The following is a 16,386-nucleotide window of genomic DNA, read 5'->3' on the forward strand; positions in this document are numbered from 1 at the left end:
GCGAGATCACCAACGTCACAAAGTCTGTGTTGGGCATTCCGGTCGTGTTTCATGTTTTGATCGTAACGCACGTGACTTTTCCATCACGAAAGTTACGCTTTTGATTGGAGCGTCGTTTGCTGCTAAACTAGAACTACCGCGGTGTAACCACGGGCGTTCGGAAACACAGCTGTTCTACCAGGCTTCCTAGAAAAATTCCAGATATGTCATAACCACACCGGACTAATCACGCGGTGTAATAACCGATGGATTATTTCCGAACGCAGCCTCTTTAATCGAGTCTCAATGCGTTTTCAAATAGGGACTCAACCGTTTCGACCGCTTGTGGCTCGGTACCTGTTTCCAAATGTAGCTTGAAAATCGGTCTTTAGCTTTAAAAATTTGGCGAAGGAGAATTTTAGTTCGTTGAAACTAGAGTTCCTATAATAAGGATTCTAGTTGATACCATGGAGTCCATGGTTGATACTTTCCTATGCTGGTGTTAATGTTTTTCTCTTTTGTATGGCAATATGTTTTGCCGGGCGGTGCTCGCTCTAATCTTTGTTTGTTTACATTGCAAATTGCAATCCGGCAAAGAGTGATGCAATGTCCATTATTAAGATACATCTTTGCATTTAATCAGAACTTCTTTGAAACGCTACACTTTAAGAGAGGAGAAAGGTATACAAAAACTCAAAATCGATATTAGGAATGATGTCAAGTTCCCAAGGTATTTTATTTTGAGGATTCATATAAAACTTCACTGTATTATGCTAACATATGTGCTTCGGAACGTATATTCCCTGGGACATCACATTTGTTATTCATTGGTTATTTTACCCCAAATAACTACACAGCTTCCTGGAAATAAGCTATGTCATGTGAACCGATGCTGCAAAAAATCAAAAAATAAAATTTCGGTTCATTTAATGTGAATTAAGTTGTGTGTGTATATTCAAACTAGGGCAGGTTCGTCCCAAATTGCAGATATAATCGATCATTCCTCACAATATTTCAACCAGAACTTTTTACCCTTAAATTGAAGTTTAAAAGAAACGCTGCTGTCCTAAAGTAGGAATTTCTCTATGGTATAGCAGACCCGAAACCGAAAATATTCTTCAAACAAAGTTTGTTTTAAGCAGAATCGTTAAGCAGAGAAAAAACTGTACTGTTCAAAAATTAAAGGAAAATATTTGTGTTTCAGATGTGGGCAGGTGTTGATACTGATGATTGATTATACTATTTTAAAACTAAAATGAAAAAAAAATGAAGATTTTTAAAGGATCATTTCCCCTTTACGCCTTTTTCTTCATCCTGTACAACACTTATAAAATAGAATGCTGTATCTTTTTACACTGTTGAAAAGAAGTAGCAGTACTTCTCTTCAAGGTGATAATATATATACACATATTTGAATATTCTCTGGTATTATTTTGACTTGAACGCAATAGGTATATTGTATTACAGAGAAACAATAGGTATATTGTATTGTATTACAGAATTTGGAATGTTCCAAATACAGTCAGATGCCAAAAAACCCAAGCGAATGACTTGTTATTTGCTAGTGTATAAGCCATGTAAAGTTAAGTATGGGTTAAAGTACGACAGTCAACATGTCTTTACAAGTGAAAGAAGAAAAAAAGATCATCTTTATACTGCTGTGCTAAGCACAGATATGGTATCTGCACATTTTATCAAAATTGAGTTATTGTCACCTGGTAGTCATTAGTAATTTAATTGAACTTTCTCTCAAGTTTTTTGGCGATTTGTAAACGCAAAATATTAATAAAAGCTTTAGAAAAAAAGTGGTATCTGCATATCTTGCGTAGTTTGCTAAGGATATTTGAACCTTAGTGACAAATATTAAGCCTTTAAAGGGGGGTCTGCAACACTTATTCCATTTTCCTTAGTAATCATGTAGATCATGCTTAGATCTGCGTACCCACAGTGTGAGGAGGGGGGGAGGGCACTGTACTACAGGGACCTGTGGCTCTCTGTGGTGTAGAAGTCTAGTAGGCAGTTAGGAGGCCCTGCTGATTTTTTGCAGGGGGGGGGGGGAGGGAGCAAAATTTAAAGATCCTGGCCTGATGTAGATACAACTTTTATACTTTAATAAGGCAGCATTTAATAATCTAGCAGTTTATTGTAAGATAATACTAAAGTTTAGTTTGCCTATTAATCAAATTATGGATATAGGTTAATTATAAAAGCTGCCTTGCATAAATGTTCATGTAAAAAATCAACTTTCTCTTTTTAAATATTTATTTTACAACTTTACTTTAATGTACCCATGTACATAAACATTAAATATTCAAAGTAAGAATATGTAGCAAAACACATTAATGTGTCCATCAGCAATTTGTAATTGCTTCTATCTAAAAGCCCTTTTGTTGAAACGTGTCCCTTTTGCTAAAGATTGGGGGGTGATAAAGTGTCAGAGAAGACAATTCCACAATTGTTCGTAGGATCAGCACCATTATTCAAGGACTGAAAAAGAGAAAGAGGAATCTCTGAATTAAGGAAAAAAAAATCTATTCTGCATATAGTATAAAGCTAGTAAAAATATGCAACTGGATGTAAAATTATGATCATCAAATTATTACTTTTTTAAAAACATTCGCGTAAAAAATGACTGAATCTGAAAGCATGGTTGTTAAAATTTCTAGTTGCAAACTATTACTAATGAGCATTGAATGAATGAGGTTAAAGGGGGGGGGGAGGCGGAATCAAGCACATCAACCCCTGATCTATTGTACTATCCCCATGAGGACCCCTAGTAGAGTCCAATAGCTGAAACAAATTTCAGCAGTTGTCTAATTAAATATTAGGCAGTTCCCGGGAATTCACACAGTGATATCCTAAATGTTCGACTGTTTGTGCAGAATAATAGTCACTATCAGATAGTAAATGAATTCAGCTTTCTTCTACCATTTAGCATCCTCTGCAACTAATCACTGTTTCTTTTGAACACTGGTTTAAAAAAACAATGTAGGCTAAGAAATTTCTCAAATTTATCTGGCAAAGTGATATTATTCTTGACAAGGAAGCAATATTATGCCAGCGCATCATTTCATGAACACTGTCTCTTGATCTCACATTTTCATTCTGCTCTATATATCACAGTGCATTTGCAGCTTCAGAATAGTGAACAAAAACATTTTCTGATTCACCAGTTTCTTCTTGTGATCAATCATCTTATGGCTTAATCGGAAGTAAATAAATGAGTTCTTTATCTATATATAACTGATAGGCTTCGATATCGAAAGTCACCAGTTGTGTCTCCACTAGCCTCGGGTACATTCAATAAATTCAATACAAAGGAGAGACAGATCATTGTTCTACTGCTTTTGAATCAAAGATGTTAAGAGATATTAGTACTGACAATTTCCAGCTTACATTTTGTTTTTGCACATATTTCCCCCCTAATATTTTTATTAGAATTTTGGGTAATAGTCCAAATTTATTTTAATTTGAACAGGCATTAGTCCCTATTAGTTCAGATTGGCAATGTTCTACTGTGGCTTTGTTTTTCATACATTATAGTTAATACAGTATAACAGTTTAAAAGTGATAAATGTAAAATGTATTTGGTGTGGCATAAAAGATATTTTTATTAAGTTGTATTAAGTAAAGAGATTCAATAGCAGTTTTATTACTTATGCTGTAAAATATACCTTACAGTATTATTTTTTTAAGCATTTCCTGTTGTGCCTGCAATGGATTTGAAAAATGTGTATCTGAAGGAGACTCATTTGACATCAACTAAGAACTATATTCTTGAGGAATCAACTAAAGTAATTAGAGACTACATAGAGAAATATAAAGAGCTTGTTGATAAAAGGTATGGACTAGAGTATGTTATTATTATTATTATTATAACAGTTGTACCCCAATTTAACGAACCTCTATTAAACAAATTTCACTATTTAGCGAATTTTTTTTCTCTTTTATATTAACTTTAGATTTAACTCTTTTATATTAACTGTTTCAATGGCTGTATCCATGTCATCGAAAAAGGCTGATTATTAAAGAAAATGATTAATAGAAAATTTCTATAGAATGAGTTAAAGCGGTGTATTAATTGTATTATTATGCACAATATGCTAAAATGACAATTATTTTTCATTAACTATGACCTTTGTTACTATGTTGTAGTAAGACTAAATATGTGAGTTGTTTTTGGGAAGTAGAATTTTCCAATTTTCATATTTAAGAAATATCTGATTGAAAATAAATTCGAAAGATGTTTTGCTATGTGCTTAAAAAATTGGATCTACTCAGGGCTGTGCTTAGGGGTGGTAAACTTCAAAATGAAGATGAATACATTATTTTGTCTAATATATTTACAAATTTTCGAAGTGACTATTTTTAGCCTTAACACAGAGCTTAAAAAATTTCACAAAAACTTGGGCCGTGGGCTGCAGCTCACTTACTGATAATTTATCCCATTCCTTGTATAAGGGTTTCCTTAGGAAAACCAAAGTTACATGAGGTTTGGCACACACACCCTTGTTTAATAATCATTCAGGTTCAAATCTAGGAAATACTTTTGGCTTCTTGAGCTCCAATAAAGTTCCGAAAATGTGTCTAGTACCAATCTTAAGTGCTTTTGGCTCTGTGTGCAGGTGCTAAATACTGTTGGAAGGTCCATCTTTTGTTTCCAAAGAACTTTTGCAACCAAGATAAGTCAGCACCTTCCAAAATGAGTTTGTGATATATTTCTTGATTAATCTATACCCCTTGATCAACAATAACAAGTGGTGTTTTCCCACCAGCACATATCCCACCCCAAACCATTACTTATTGGGGTCATTGACATCATTTAACAATACAAGAAGGTCTTGGAGACAAGGGTGTGTGCTAAACCTTATAAAACTTTGGCATCCCTAACAAAATCCTTTTGCAAGGAATTGAATAAAATACTAGTAAGTGAGTTGTGGCCCATAGCCGAAAATTTGGGACACGTTTAAAGCTCTGTATTAAGGCTAAAGGTAGCCACTTTGAAAATTTGTAAATATGTTGGATAAAATAATGTATTTATATTAATTTTGAAGTTTGGTTGTAATATTTTCATTAGCATTAAAATTATAATGTATCATGTTTGTCCAAGTTATTTCTTGTCCCCCTGTTTATCAGTGATCTACAAGTCAATAAACTCCAACTGCATTCTTTCAGGTACTATCATCAGTGTTAGAAAATATTTCTAACGATCACTCTCCAATGGCTAATTCTGCTGCTCAAATAATGGGCAATATGTATGATACTCCAGGAACAGGAGTGAATGAAACAAATCTGGACACATTGGCTTATGGCCAAAAACCTAAATGGTGAACTAGGGAAATTTCGTATGGAAAAAAGGCCTTGGCGTATAAAACAAAGTACATTTCCTGTTGATGATACAAAATTAATATATTAATCTTTTAGTTAAATGGCTTTCTTAACTAACCGTAGTACTTGCTGTTGCTAAAAATATTGGTCTTGATTTATGCTCATTTGTTGTGTAGTAATAATTTGATCAATCTGATTTTTGACTTTTTAGAAGCTTGCAATCACTTTGAAATGTCTTGTTCCTGACAAATGATAAAACTGTTTTTGTGATTTTTCGGTAATTTTTGAAAGCCTGTGCAACAACACAATTTAGGAGGGAAGGTGCCTTAATCACTTCCCTCTACCTGTGAATCTGTACCTGTAAACAGTGGATTTTTGTTTATCATTGTCAATTTCTTCTTATAATTAATTTCAGTTAACTATTTCCTATTAGGTGGGAAACGAATCAGAATTTGTTGACGAAATTTCCTGTGGAAGAAGTGGATGCATATGCAGAGCATAGGCCAAAAAGGCTACGATCCTCAAAAGAGATATTTGCAGGTCAGTTAAATTTTACTATGATGTTAGGATAATGTATTTTCATTAAACATAATAAATTGGACTGCATGTCCAAAATATGTTGCATAAAAAGCACAAGCTAACTACAACACAGTGACACATTCCTGGAAAAACTTGAAAAATAAAAACTTCTCTGAAAAAATTGTGTTATGGCATTTTTTCGAATTTCTTTTTTGAATGAAATCAGCAGTGATTTTTGATTGAATAAAATAATGAAAGCGTCCTATCTTTAGTTTTTGTATAATTATTGCATTGATTCTCATAATTATAAGGTCAGCAGGTGCTATAAGGACGGCATGAAAGCTATACAGTCGACGCTCGATATAACGACCATCTCCGTGCCAGAAAAAAAGGTCTTTATAATGAGTGGTCATTATAAGAGATAGAATTTTTTAAAAATATACGCATGCATCATGTATGTTCCGTTGTTCCAATACAATTGGCACTTTTTTAAAGATTCCAGTAAAATGTCCAAATTATTTTTTATCATGGGATTTTTCATTTTTAATTATGGGTGCAAAATATGACAAAATATTTCTAAGTAGAAAATATAGGAAAAATTGTATTACAGTGCTTACAAATCATTTATTTTCTGAAGATAAAATCAGAAAGAGTTGCTTTCCTTTGCACATATGATTTTTGCAAAACATAATTTTCCATTCAAAGAAACTAAAAAGTCTCTCGAGCATTTGAAACATTTTTCATACTGGGAACTTTGGTCTCAATTTCTTCTTCTTCATCTGATCATGATATATTAATTTGTTTTTGTGCACAATATCGAGAGGTACTTCATTTTCTGACAGACACGTGTTTGACACATTATAAATCATAATTGATTTTAGCATAACAGTTAAAGTTTAACACTTCTACCAATTTCATTTTTTTTTTAGAAATTTTATACATCATTTCATCTTTTTGATCGAAATTTTCATCTTGGATTGCCTGAAAAATCGTTTAAGCATTTTTCCTTTGCTTTTTAAAATCAACATGGTGGAGGCAATTCTTGATGGTCTTTTCTGAATTCCATGCTGATTTAGAAAGATGCAAAGCTGTAAGGATACCCACTTTGTAATCTTCACCTTCTTCCAGTCCGTAGACGGTAATGTAGGTCATTTCAAGTTACATATTAGTAGCATTGGAAAAAACACCAGGAATAGTGTGAATCGCTGAATTCGGTCGCTGTATTGGATTAAATGATGCAGAGCGGTCGTTATAGCGGAAGCAAATTAACATAGAGTTCATTGGAATAAAGTTGGGACTATTACCACTGGTCGTTATAATGGATTGGTCTTTATAATGAGTGGTCGTTATAATGAGCGCCGACTGTATACATAAAAAACTGGGGAATATGGGTTTTCTACTGGAAAACTGATAGATGCCCCCCCCCCCCTTTGCTTTCGTTATTATAATTAGAATAAACTGCTAGAATATTTTGTTCCTGCTTTTTTATTAGCTTGCTTGTTTTGTAGTTAATCAATGTGACAGATTGAGCCTAAAAATTCCAATTTTGTTACAATCATATTTCATGAATACATTTAATTTCATTGTAATCAGCTCTTAATTTCTATTCCCACAGGTAACAGGTTTTTTGATATTATGACTGGTTTTCAAATTATCTGGCTAATTAGTTTCACTAATTAAAGCTTTAAAATTTAATTTTGTTTTAATCATATGTACATATGCATTTTATTCAGTTCTTTATTTCTTTTACCGCAAGTGACCTTTGTTTTTCGATACAGGGCTTAGTTCTCAAGTTAATAAAACATTTAGTTTTATTAATTAAAACTTTGAAATTTAAATTTATTCTAACCATATCAAGTAGGTACTCATTTTGACCAGCTCGTAATTTCATTTTCCTCAAGTTACCTTGTTTTTTTTAATATTCTACCCTGATGGCATTTCTCTATTGCAGATTTAGCTAGGGGAGCCCATCCCACAAAAGTGATGGTGCCCTTTTCAATTTCACTTGTCTGCAAAAAAGAAAACTTTTTTTCTGTTACATTTAGAAAAATACCTCATCTTAATGTAAAATGATGAGCTGAAAATTCAAATATGCAAACAATTTTTCTCCATCACCCACAGATTTTTTGTAACACGAGACAAAAGTTTGAATGAAATGCACAAATTAACATGCATGACTAACACTAAAATAATGATCAAAAACTTAGCTATTGTTCTTTTCTTCCTGTATTTGTGTATTTGGCATCAGGAACATCTCTCTTAAGTGTCTAGCATTAATCAGCAAGAATTTATTCATTTTGAGAATGTGGACCTCTTCAAACCTGCAATTTTTTAGCTTTACTTTAACAATACTTAGAAATTCTGGTTCTAAGTATTATTAAAGTAAATAAGTAAAAGTAAGTAAAAGTAAAAGTAAAGTATTATAAAAAGTATTCAAATTCAGCTCTAGTGTTACAAAGTCTAAACAAAGATTAATCCAGAAAAGACTTGCAAATCTCCATATGTTTCATTTCGATTATATATTCATTTCGATTATTATATATTCATTTCGATTGAATATGCTAGTGATACCCAAGGCAACGTGTTTCAATCATGTAATGTATAGCTTTTAAACTAGTTTTGAAAACGTTAATACCAAGTCTCAACTGTTTGATATTAAAATACAAACATATCCATTACAGAGTCAATACAATTTCAGTATACTAAATCATGTTTCTTAGAGTAAAACCTATGAATTCTTTTTGTTTGCATCAAAATTTAAAAACACAGAAAATGATTCAATTCAGGTAGCGTATATCACAAAAATGAAGTGCCATTAAGACTTGTCTACCATGTTACCACAGCAGTACCAGCAAACCTGACTATAACCTGTGATCTATCTCCACATTTCTTGTCTTTATGACAAAATTTTAGTTGTTAAATATGGGTGTTTATTGTTATGTGATATGGGAAAACACCGGGAAAAATAAATTACTTAAAAACCTATGATTACACAAAAACTGCGGGTGGTGGGAAAAAGTCTAAGTATATATTTGAAATCAGCGTCAAAAACTACCCTAGGAACACTATAAATGTTTCATGTAACGAAACCTTTGTTTTCCAGTGTTTTATCGAGCCCCCTCCCCTTCTCCCGAAAAAAAATGTGACCACCTCTTTAAGAGACAAAAATCCTTTTAACCCAAGTGTAGTTATGTCTCTTTAAGACGGTACGTTATTACGCTGGCGCTCCCATTTTGATCTTTTCCCCGCCCTAGAGATTTATGATATGAAAAAGAATTTTAAATGATTTCTTTTAGTGTTTGCTTCAGCTAATAGAATATATATTATTTAATAAAACTAATGTAATGAAGAACAATACTTACAGCATACGCTGAAAGAAAGTAACTATCGCTGACCTGACTAGATTGTTATTGGTCTGAAAGACTGACATATATTTACAAAAGGTATGCAGTCTGGAAATACTGAAAGAAATTCTTAGAATTATGTGTGAAAGTTGTGGAGTTACTCAAGTTCAGCTACACAGGTGGGCTCCATTATCAAGATAAGGGACTTGGGGACCCGTGCGGAACTCTGCACTGTGCTTTAAATCGTTTCATGTGGTTTTTCACTCTTTAAAAATTTCACAGAAAGGACATTATGAAAAATAATTTAAAAAAAGTACACGGATGTTGGCACAAAAGAAGGCATGTAATTTGAAGATAACAGTAACAAAGCCCCTGTAAATAAAATGTTAGTAGTGATAATGTGACCATTACTCACTTTTTGGTTGTACGAATCGTCAATGCAAACATAAATATCATTAAAAGTTCTTATTCGTGAAACAGCAGTAATTGTGAATGTGAAAAAACGGGTTGTGGCAAATACAATCGTGGCTATGTGAATCTCTGATGGAAACAAAACAAAACAAATAAAAATATTAAAACAATATTTATTGGCACAGATTTGAACTGACGCCATTCTGACTATCAGCATGACACCTTAATCAACTGAGCAAAGATTAAAAACAAGTTTTTTTTTGAAAATTTTTATAATTTCCCATAGTAGGCTACTTTAACCGTTCACGGTAAAAATCATTCAGAAACGTTTCTGGAAATTAATGGGCAGCTTTTTTGCCCAATTTGTGTTACTAACATATCTTGCAAAAACCAGGAACGTTTCTGTTAAAAATCAGCAATCTTCCTGAAATTAGTCGTGAATCTTTATGAAGACTATGGAGATCTTATCAGTTAAAGCCAATCTAGAGCTTTTAAAGGAAATTCAGTAGTTGTAATAAAATTGATTAGAATCTTCCAGACTATCTAAGTAAGCTCAAGAAGCATCAATGGAAACATAGCCAGAGTGCTAAGGCGGAGTTGCTAGTAATATGCCCAATCTCACTGCCTGCAATTCTTGCTTTGCAAAGTTGCAGCTATCCAGAAATTTATTCGCTCTCATTGGAAGCTTAGTCTCCCTGAATGGGCCACAATCTAACTGAAAACGATACACTGATGATGATAAATGAACTCAGTTAATCTTCAAACTGGTAGCTAAACATATTTTTTACACCAGTTAGTAATCTGCATTCGTACAACGTGAAGCAATTCAGGAAACTTTTTTGCAAAGATACTTGATTTTACGGGGAAATAGGTGAAAACCCGTGAAATCCCGCAACGTTTCATGGATATCATCAGTAAAGTTTCGGAACTTTTTTACAGTGTTACGGCTTGGATGCCAATACATGTTTTTCTCCTAATCAAGCAGTTAAGAAACAAAATCAAAATCTGTTGAACTGAGTCAGTTTTTTAAGTGTAATTTGTGTTATCAGCCGAATGGTATACTGATTGAGCTACTCAGCTCAGTCGGTCAGAAAGCAAGGATTAATTTACCCAATCAAATCAGTCTGAGCCTTTTAAACTTTCTTTTTTAAAAACAGGCCAAATATGAGATTTTTTTTAGCCGAAAGTTATTGGCAAAATTGGAAAATTGGATTAGAATTCTATGCTGATGAAAAAAAAACATTGGAACGAAAATTTCCGTTCCAGATACGATTTGCCATCTTCTCGTTTATACGCAACGCTTTATCCTGCCGAGTACATTTTTAACCTAAGCTTTCGAGTGCTCAGGATAAAATTTTGAAATGAACAACAATTTTAACTTGTTTTTTTCACCTAAAAATGTAAAAATTCTAATTTTATTTTTAGCCAGTAACCTCGCACTAAAAAAGTTCTCAGCAGCCATTTTGTAGGAGTTAAAAAAGCTGAATGATGAAAATGAGGAACGCATTTTCCGTTTTCGCTTGAAAATTGACGGACGAAAAATCAAACCCCTTTCCTCAAAATGGACAACATATTCGAGAGAAATGCACAAAGATTCTAAACTCTGGGGAAAACACTGCAACTCCTTCATACCAACACTCCCCTAATTATCTTGCCCCAATCCCCTATTCACAAAATTTCCAAGAAAAGGGATGAAAAACGTTAAACAATTGTCCCTGGAACTGGTTTTACTACAAACATTGCCAAAGCAAAACGATAATTGAAACTTGCTTCTGTGCAAAAATTTCGACATATCAAGGGTTTCGAAAAATAAATTTTGAGATAACTATGGAAAATACATAGGGTTTTTATAGAAAATGCTGGAGAAAATTTTTGTTTCGAGACATCGAGGGTTTCGAGATAAGGAGGTTCGAGATATCAAGGTTTGACTGTATAGTAATTAGCCTTTTTTATGCACTCTTGTAAACTTTTTCCTACAAAAGAATAACCAAGGTATGTCTTCCAAGTAAAGTAAGCTCTTCTCAGGGGCTGTAGTTGTACTAGTTGAGGGAGTGGAGGTATAAAATTGCCAAAAAAAGTGTAGGAATCGCTATTTTATTTTAACTGTTAAACCCTATAACTGGAAAGTATAAATCACTAGGGAATAAACGCATCTGTAAATGGTGTTCAACAGTGTACTGGCTTTTTAAATTGTATGCGCAATATCTTTAATGAGGATAAATGTAGAAGAAGAACGGGGGTACATATGGGCACTAACTGGCAATTAATTCTTCATCGAATAAGTTAAGCTATTTTCATAGATTAGTAGTAGTGTGTAAGAACTGCAGTTGTGTATATAGTTTTATTTCCCAATAAATAACTATGTGATATCTATTATGTCTAATATATCTCATTTTCTCATATTTTGTGTAATATATTAAGTAATAAAAATGTAATGGTGGCTTAAGGTGCTGTTTCATGTCTAAATGCTCTAATAACTATGTTAAAAACCTATTTAAATTGTCCTAAGTAAGTTTATGTGCTCTAGTTAAGAAAATATTTAGTTAATACAGAATCCTACTTCGCGAAAATTCTGTTATCGCGGTAAAGCCTGGAACAAATTAACCGCGATAAACGAGGTTTGACTGTATATTATTTTATACTAGCAGCAATGTTGTCACTCTATGTAACTAGTTTACCAAAATGTTGTGCTTACATAATAAACTTATCCTTTTTGTATATTTTTAGGATTAAAGCGGAAGAAAAAACGCAAGATCATTGCTCTACAAGGTAGAAGTCATAAAATTGCTCCATCAGGTTATATTTTATTTCTGAATGTAAATTAAAATGCAATGAAGTGAAATCTCTGAACAGTGACTATTAATGAGCCCAGATATAACTTGCTTTGTTTTTTTTTTTTTTTTGGGTGCAGATACTACGCCAGAAATTAATTAATTTCATTTCAAAGGTAGCCATTAAAAGTTGATATTGACTATCATTTAGTGCCGTAAGTGATTAAAGGAATATTTTTTTTACTATATAAAACAGACAAAAGTACTCAGAAGTTTAAATGTTAAAGGTTTTTTTTTTACTTTTTTTTTCAAAAAAAGGAAAAAACGCAAATTAACTTTGTAGGACGAAAATTGCAAAGCTTATAAAATGCTGTGAAATTTTAAATTTTATTCAAGTTAGTTAAAAATTGTCAATGTTTTAGAGTTTAGTTCGAAGCTACCTAATGTAACACTGTCATCATTTGGCTTATGTTATGAAACAATCATTTCTTGGACAATGACAAACTACATCAAACTATATCTATTTCAGATTAAACTTAAAAATGTCTTAGTTTTTCAACTCCTTGCCATAGTTAATATTTTAAAGAAATTTTGTAGATTGCACAAAATTTGTTAATAACATGAACTTGATTCAAAATTTTTGGCAATACCACTTTCCCACATGTTAAAATTGAATTTCTAAAATTGACTATCTTTCTCTTTCTTACTCTGGTTCAGCCCTAAATTAGTTCAAATGTTTTAAAAATGAGTAATACCCTTAATATCAAACAGCGCCGACCAGACGCTATGTCAGGCATGTCAGCCGTTGGAGGAGAGAGGGGGACAGCTTGGAATCAGAGTAAGTTTTGTGAGAGAGAGGGGGGGGGGAGAAGGACCTGGTGTACCAAACTGACCAAGTGTCCCATCTTGACTCTTGGTGGCCCTGTTATCAAAATAAAACTATATCTTTTAATGAAGGAATAAAACTGTTACCAGCTTTAAATAATCTCAAACTGCTAGGATTTATTTTACAGTGATTTTTAAGCTTCAGTGTTTCAAAAAAGAAAAAAACTAGGTTTTGATTATTGCCAATCAACATATCGTCGCCTCACAGCAAGAGTAAGACATGTGCAAAAAGAGAGTTTCTAGTAAAATTGATTTGAAATTTCGATGTTTTTTTCAATGCTGAATATCTGAGGTTGTAATTCATTGATTTAAAAAAAAAAAAATGGGAACTCCCCTAGCTTTTGAGTACATTTTAAGGGGTGTACTTAAATATTCAATTAATCTTGTAGGAAAATAATTAAATTCACTTGTCCTACTGTTGCTCTTAATGTTTCTAAAGACAACTAAGATATAAAAGCGAATAGAAACATGTCCTAGTTTTTTACCTAAAAAAATCATTTTTAATTAAGACACTGCTAAGATCAGGGCTGCAGAGTCGGAGAGAAAAAGACCAACTCCGACAGCACTGGTAGAGTTGCAGACTTTGAGGAAAAATGACTGACTCTGAGTCTTTAAATTTAAAACCTTCAACTCCTTTACCACAAAATGAGCCTGACTCCGACTCCGCAACCCTGGCTAGCATAAATGTAGAGTTGTTGTTTTGCTGCTTCCAGCTCATCAGTAATGTGGATTGAAAATAAACTGTTTTGTGTTTGTGTTGAGAAATTTAAAAGAGTCTAATGCTATTAAACTTTTTTATTGGAAGTACATCAAAACTAGATAATATTCGGAATTGCAATTATTATCATTGTCATTAGTTGCGGATCCCTTTAGACACGTAAAGAAGTATTGCTTCTTTGGAATCATATTTTGTTCGTGCATGGAAACCAGATCATTTTTCTTTTAGATTGGAATGGATGGTTTTTCTGTATAAACTGGATTTGGTAGAACTTGTTTTCTTTTTTCTCGAGTTTTTCTTCTTACTTCAATTATACGAACATTATACTCTTTTTCAGGAAATGAAGTCTTGTAAAATATTGAATTTGGGAGTCTCTTTTGAACAGGATTAGTAAAATAGTTCTAAAAAAAACTTTTTCAGTCTAAAGAAACTTCGAAAATCATGTCAACAGATTTTCATTAAAAAAATCATAAAATTTTAAGCAGTGCCCCCCTCCCCCCCAAAAAAAAAGCGCCATTCAAATTCAGATAATATTTCCCCAAAACCCCGATTAGAATAGAACAGCAGTTCCGTAAAACCCTCATAAATAGAGCTAACAGTCTTTATGAAAATTAGATCAAGGACTACGATCATCATAAAAGTCTTCAATGAAGTTAAAACCAAATTGTGATCTCCCTACTTCAGAAAAAACATTGAATCACAAAAAAAAAAAAAAGCGAAAAAAGAATTAGAAGGGAAATTGAAGAATGAAAGGAAAACTCATTTAAAAAACCCCGTCAAGATAGCACCCTTTTTTGGATCGTCTGTAAAATGCATTTCCAGATATTAATCCTAAAGAATTAAAATCCATTTAAAAATATTCATAAATCCATAATTCGCAAAAAAGAATGAAAAAGAAAAATGAAATCATTTTTTCTATCAGCTGCGAAAAAACAAAATTACAGCTAATGAGCGCTACATTAGAATTAGAGCTATTTGTTGACCTTTACAGTTATAACTCTAGAAGAAGAGGTTACAAATAGACACACTGACATACAGACAGACAGAGACAAAGACAGATTTCCACATATTTTAATAGAATAGATTATGCATATAAAAAATTGCCAGAAAAAATATTGCACATTTTTTTTACTAAACAATATCATTTTAAATAAAATATTCACTAAACAGACACACAAAAAATAAATGAAAATCCCTATATAAAACAAAGTATTATATTTTTTCTATCATTAAAAGAATACATTTCTATAAAATTGTGAATAGAATTAATTCTGTTGAAAACTTTTCCAAGGAATTTCTTCAATAAAATTGTCTGTAGAGTTCTATAGAAAACTTTTCAAAAGAACTTTCTAATAGAAAATGTATAGATTTTTATACTGCCGTGGCAAGGTAAAACAGAGCATCTGCAAAAATGAGGTTTTGAGATATTTGAAGAAACGTGTTTTGAACTCCATACTAACAATAGGGAAATGTTAGAATTCGACGTTTTTTACGTGCTTTATTTTACTAGAAACCAAACCTTGTAAAATTAAGCTAAAGTACATTAGATGACGGATATAGAAAAAAAAAATTTGCAGATACTGCTCTTCACTTTCCCACGGCAGTATAGAACTCTATAATAATGCTATAATTGAACTAAATATTCACCTTTTGATAATGGTGTCATCCTAACTGCGCATTTTTTAAACTCCTATTTTTATAATGCTACAGAAGTTGTAGATAGAAAATAAGCTTCAAATATACTTTGCTTTCAATTTTGACAGTATTTCAATGAAATAGAATTTTTTCTGCCATTAATCGGCATTAACTATTATCATGCCTAACAGAGGAACAATGCTGAAAAACTTCGGACAGCTTTTGAGAGCGTTTTATAGTTTAAAATAAAATTATCACTTGCCTGCTGCAATATATATATATATATATATATATAAATCATGAAAAACAGAAACTAAAGTTAGTGTGCGTTAATATGTTAGAGCAACATTAGCAAATTTAATATTTTGGTGCTCATATTTTACTGAAACAGAAGGATATCTGATTTAACCTAGTGTTGCCCTAAACTAAGATGAATTTTGGAACTTCTGCAACACAAAGTTATGATTTGCACACAAAAGATTTGAGAATATAAAATTTTTTTGAACATTTCACTAAATAAAGGCACATTTGGTAATATTAACAATACCATGAACTCATTTTTGTTTTTTTGAAGATGTCTTACTGTTGCTCTGAGGCGACGATATATAGATAAGTAACAAAATAATACACACGCCCTTGAAAAATACATGGTCTATTTCAAAGAAGCAAAACATGCACGTCACTTTGCTCTCAAGTCTGCCTCTCCATGATTATGAAGAATGAGGTATGGGTCATTTATCATCAGTTATAGGTGTTGCATGAGCTTTCCATATGCCCTAAAAAACTCAATAATGAC

General features: G+C 32.4%; 1 protein-coding gene across 1 annotated transcript; it reads left to right on the top strand.

Annotated features, from left to right (window-relative positions):
* The first annotated feature begins 582 nt into the window (after window positions 1-582).
* Window positions 583-14,309, top strand: LOC129231701 (uncharacterized). The gene is made up of 5 exons (XM_054866064.1): window positions 583-709; window positions 3,676-3,820; window positions 5,741-5,847; window positions 12,309-12,377; window positions 14,293-14,309. The coding sequence occupies exons 1-5, from the start codon at window positions 691-693 to the stop codon at window positions 14,307-14,309; spliced, it is 357 nt and encodes a 118-aa protein (XP_054722039.1). The 5' UTR covers window positions 583-690.
* Window positions 14,310-16,386: the final 2,077 nt, after the last annotated feature.

The sequence above is a fragment of the Uloborus diversus genome, chromosome 10, assembly GCF_026930045.1.
Source record: "Uloborus diversus isolate 005 chromosome 10, Udiv.v.3.1, whole genome shotgun sequence".
NCBI classification, from domain to species: domain Eukaryota; kingdom Metazoa; phylum Arthropoda; class Arachnida; order Araneae; family Uloboridae; genus Uloborus; species Uloborus diversus.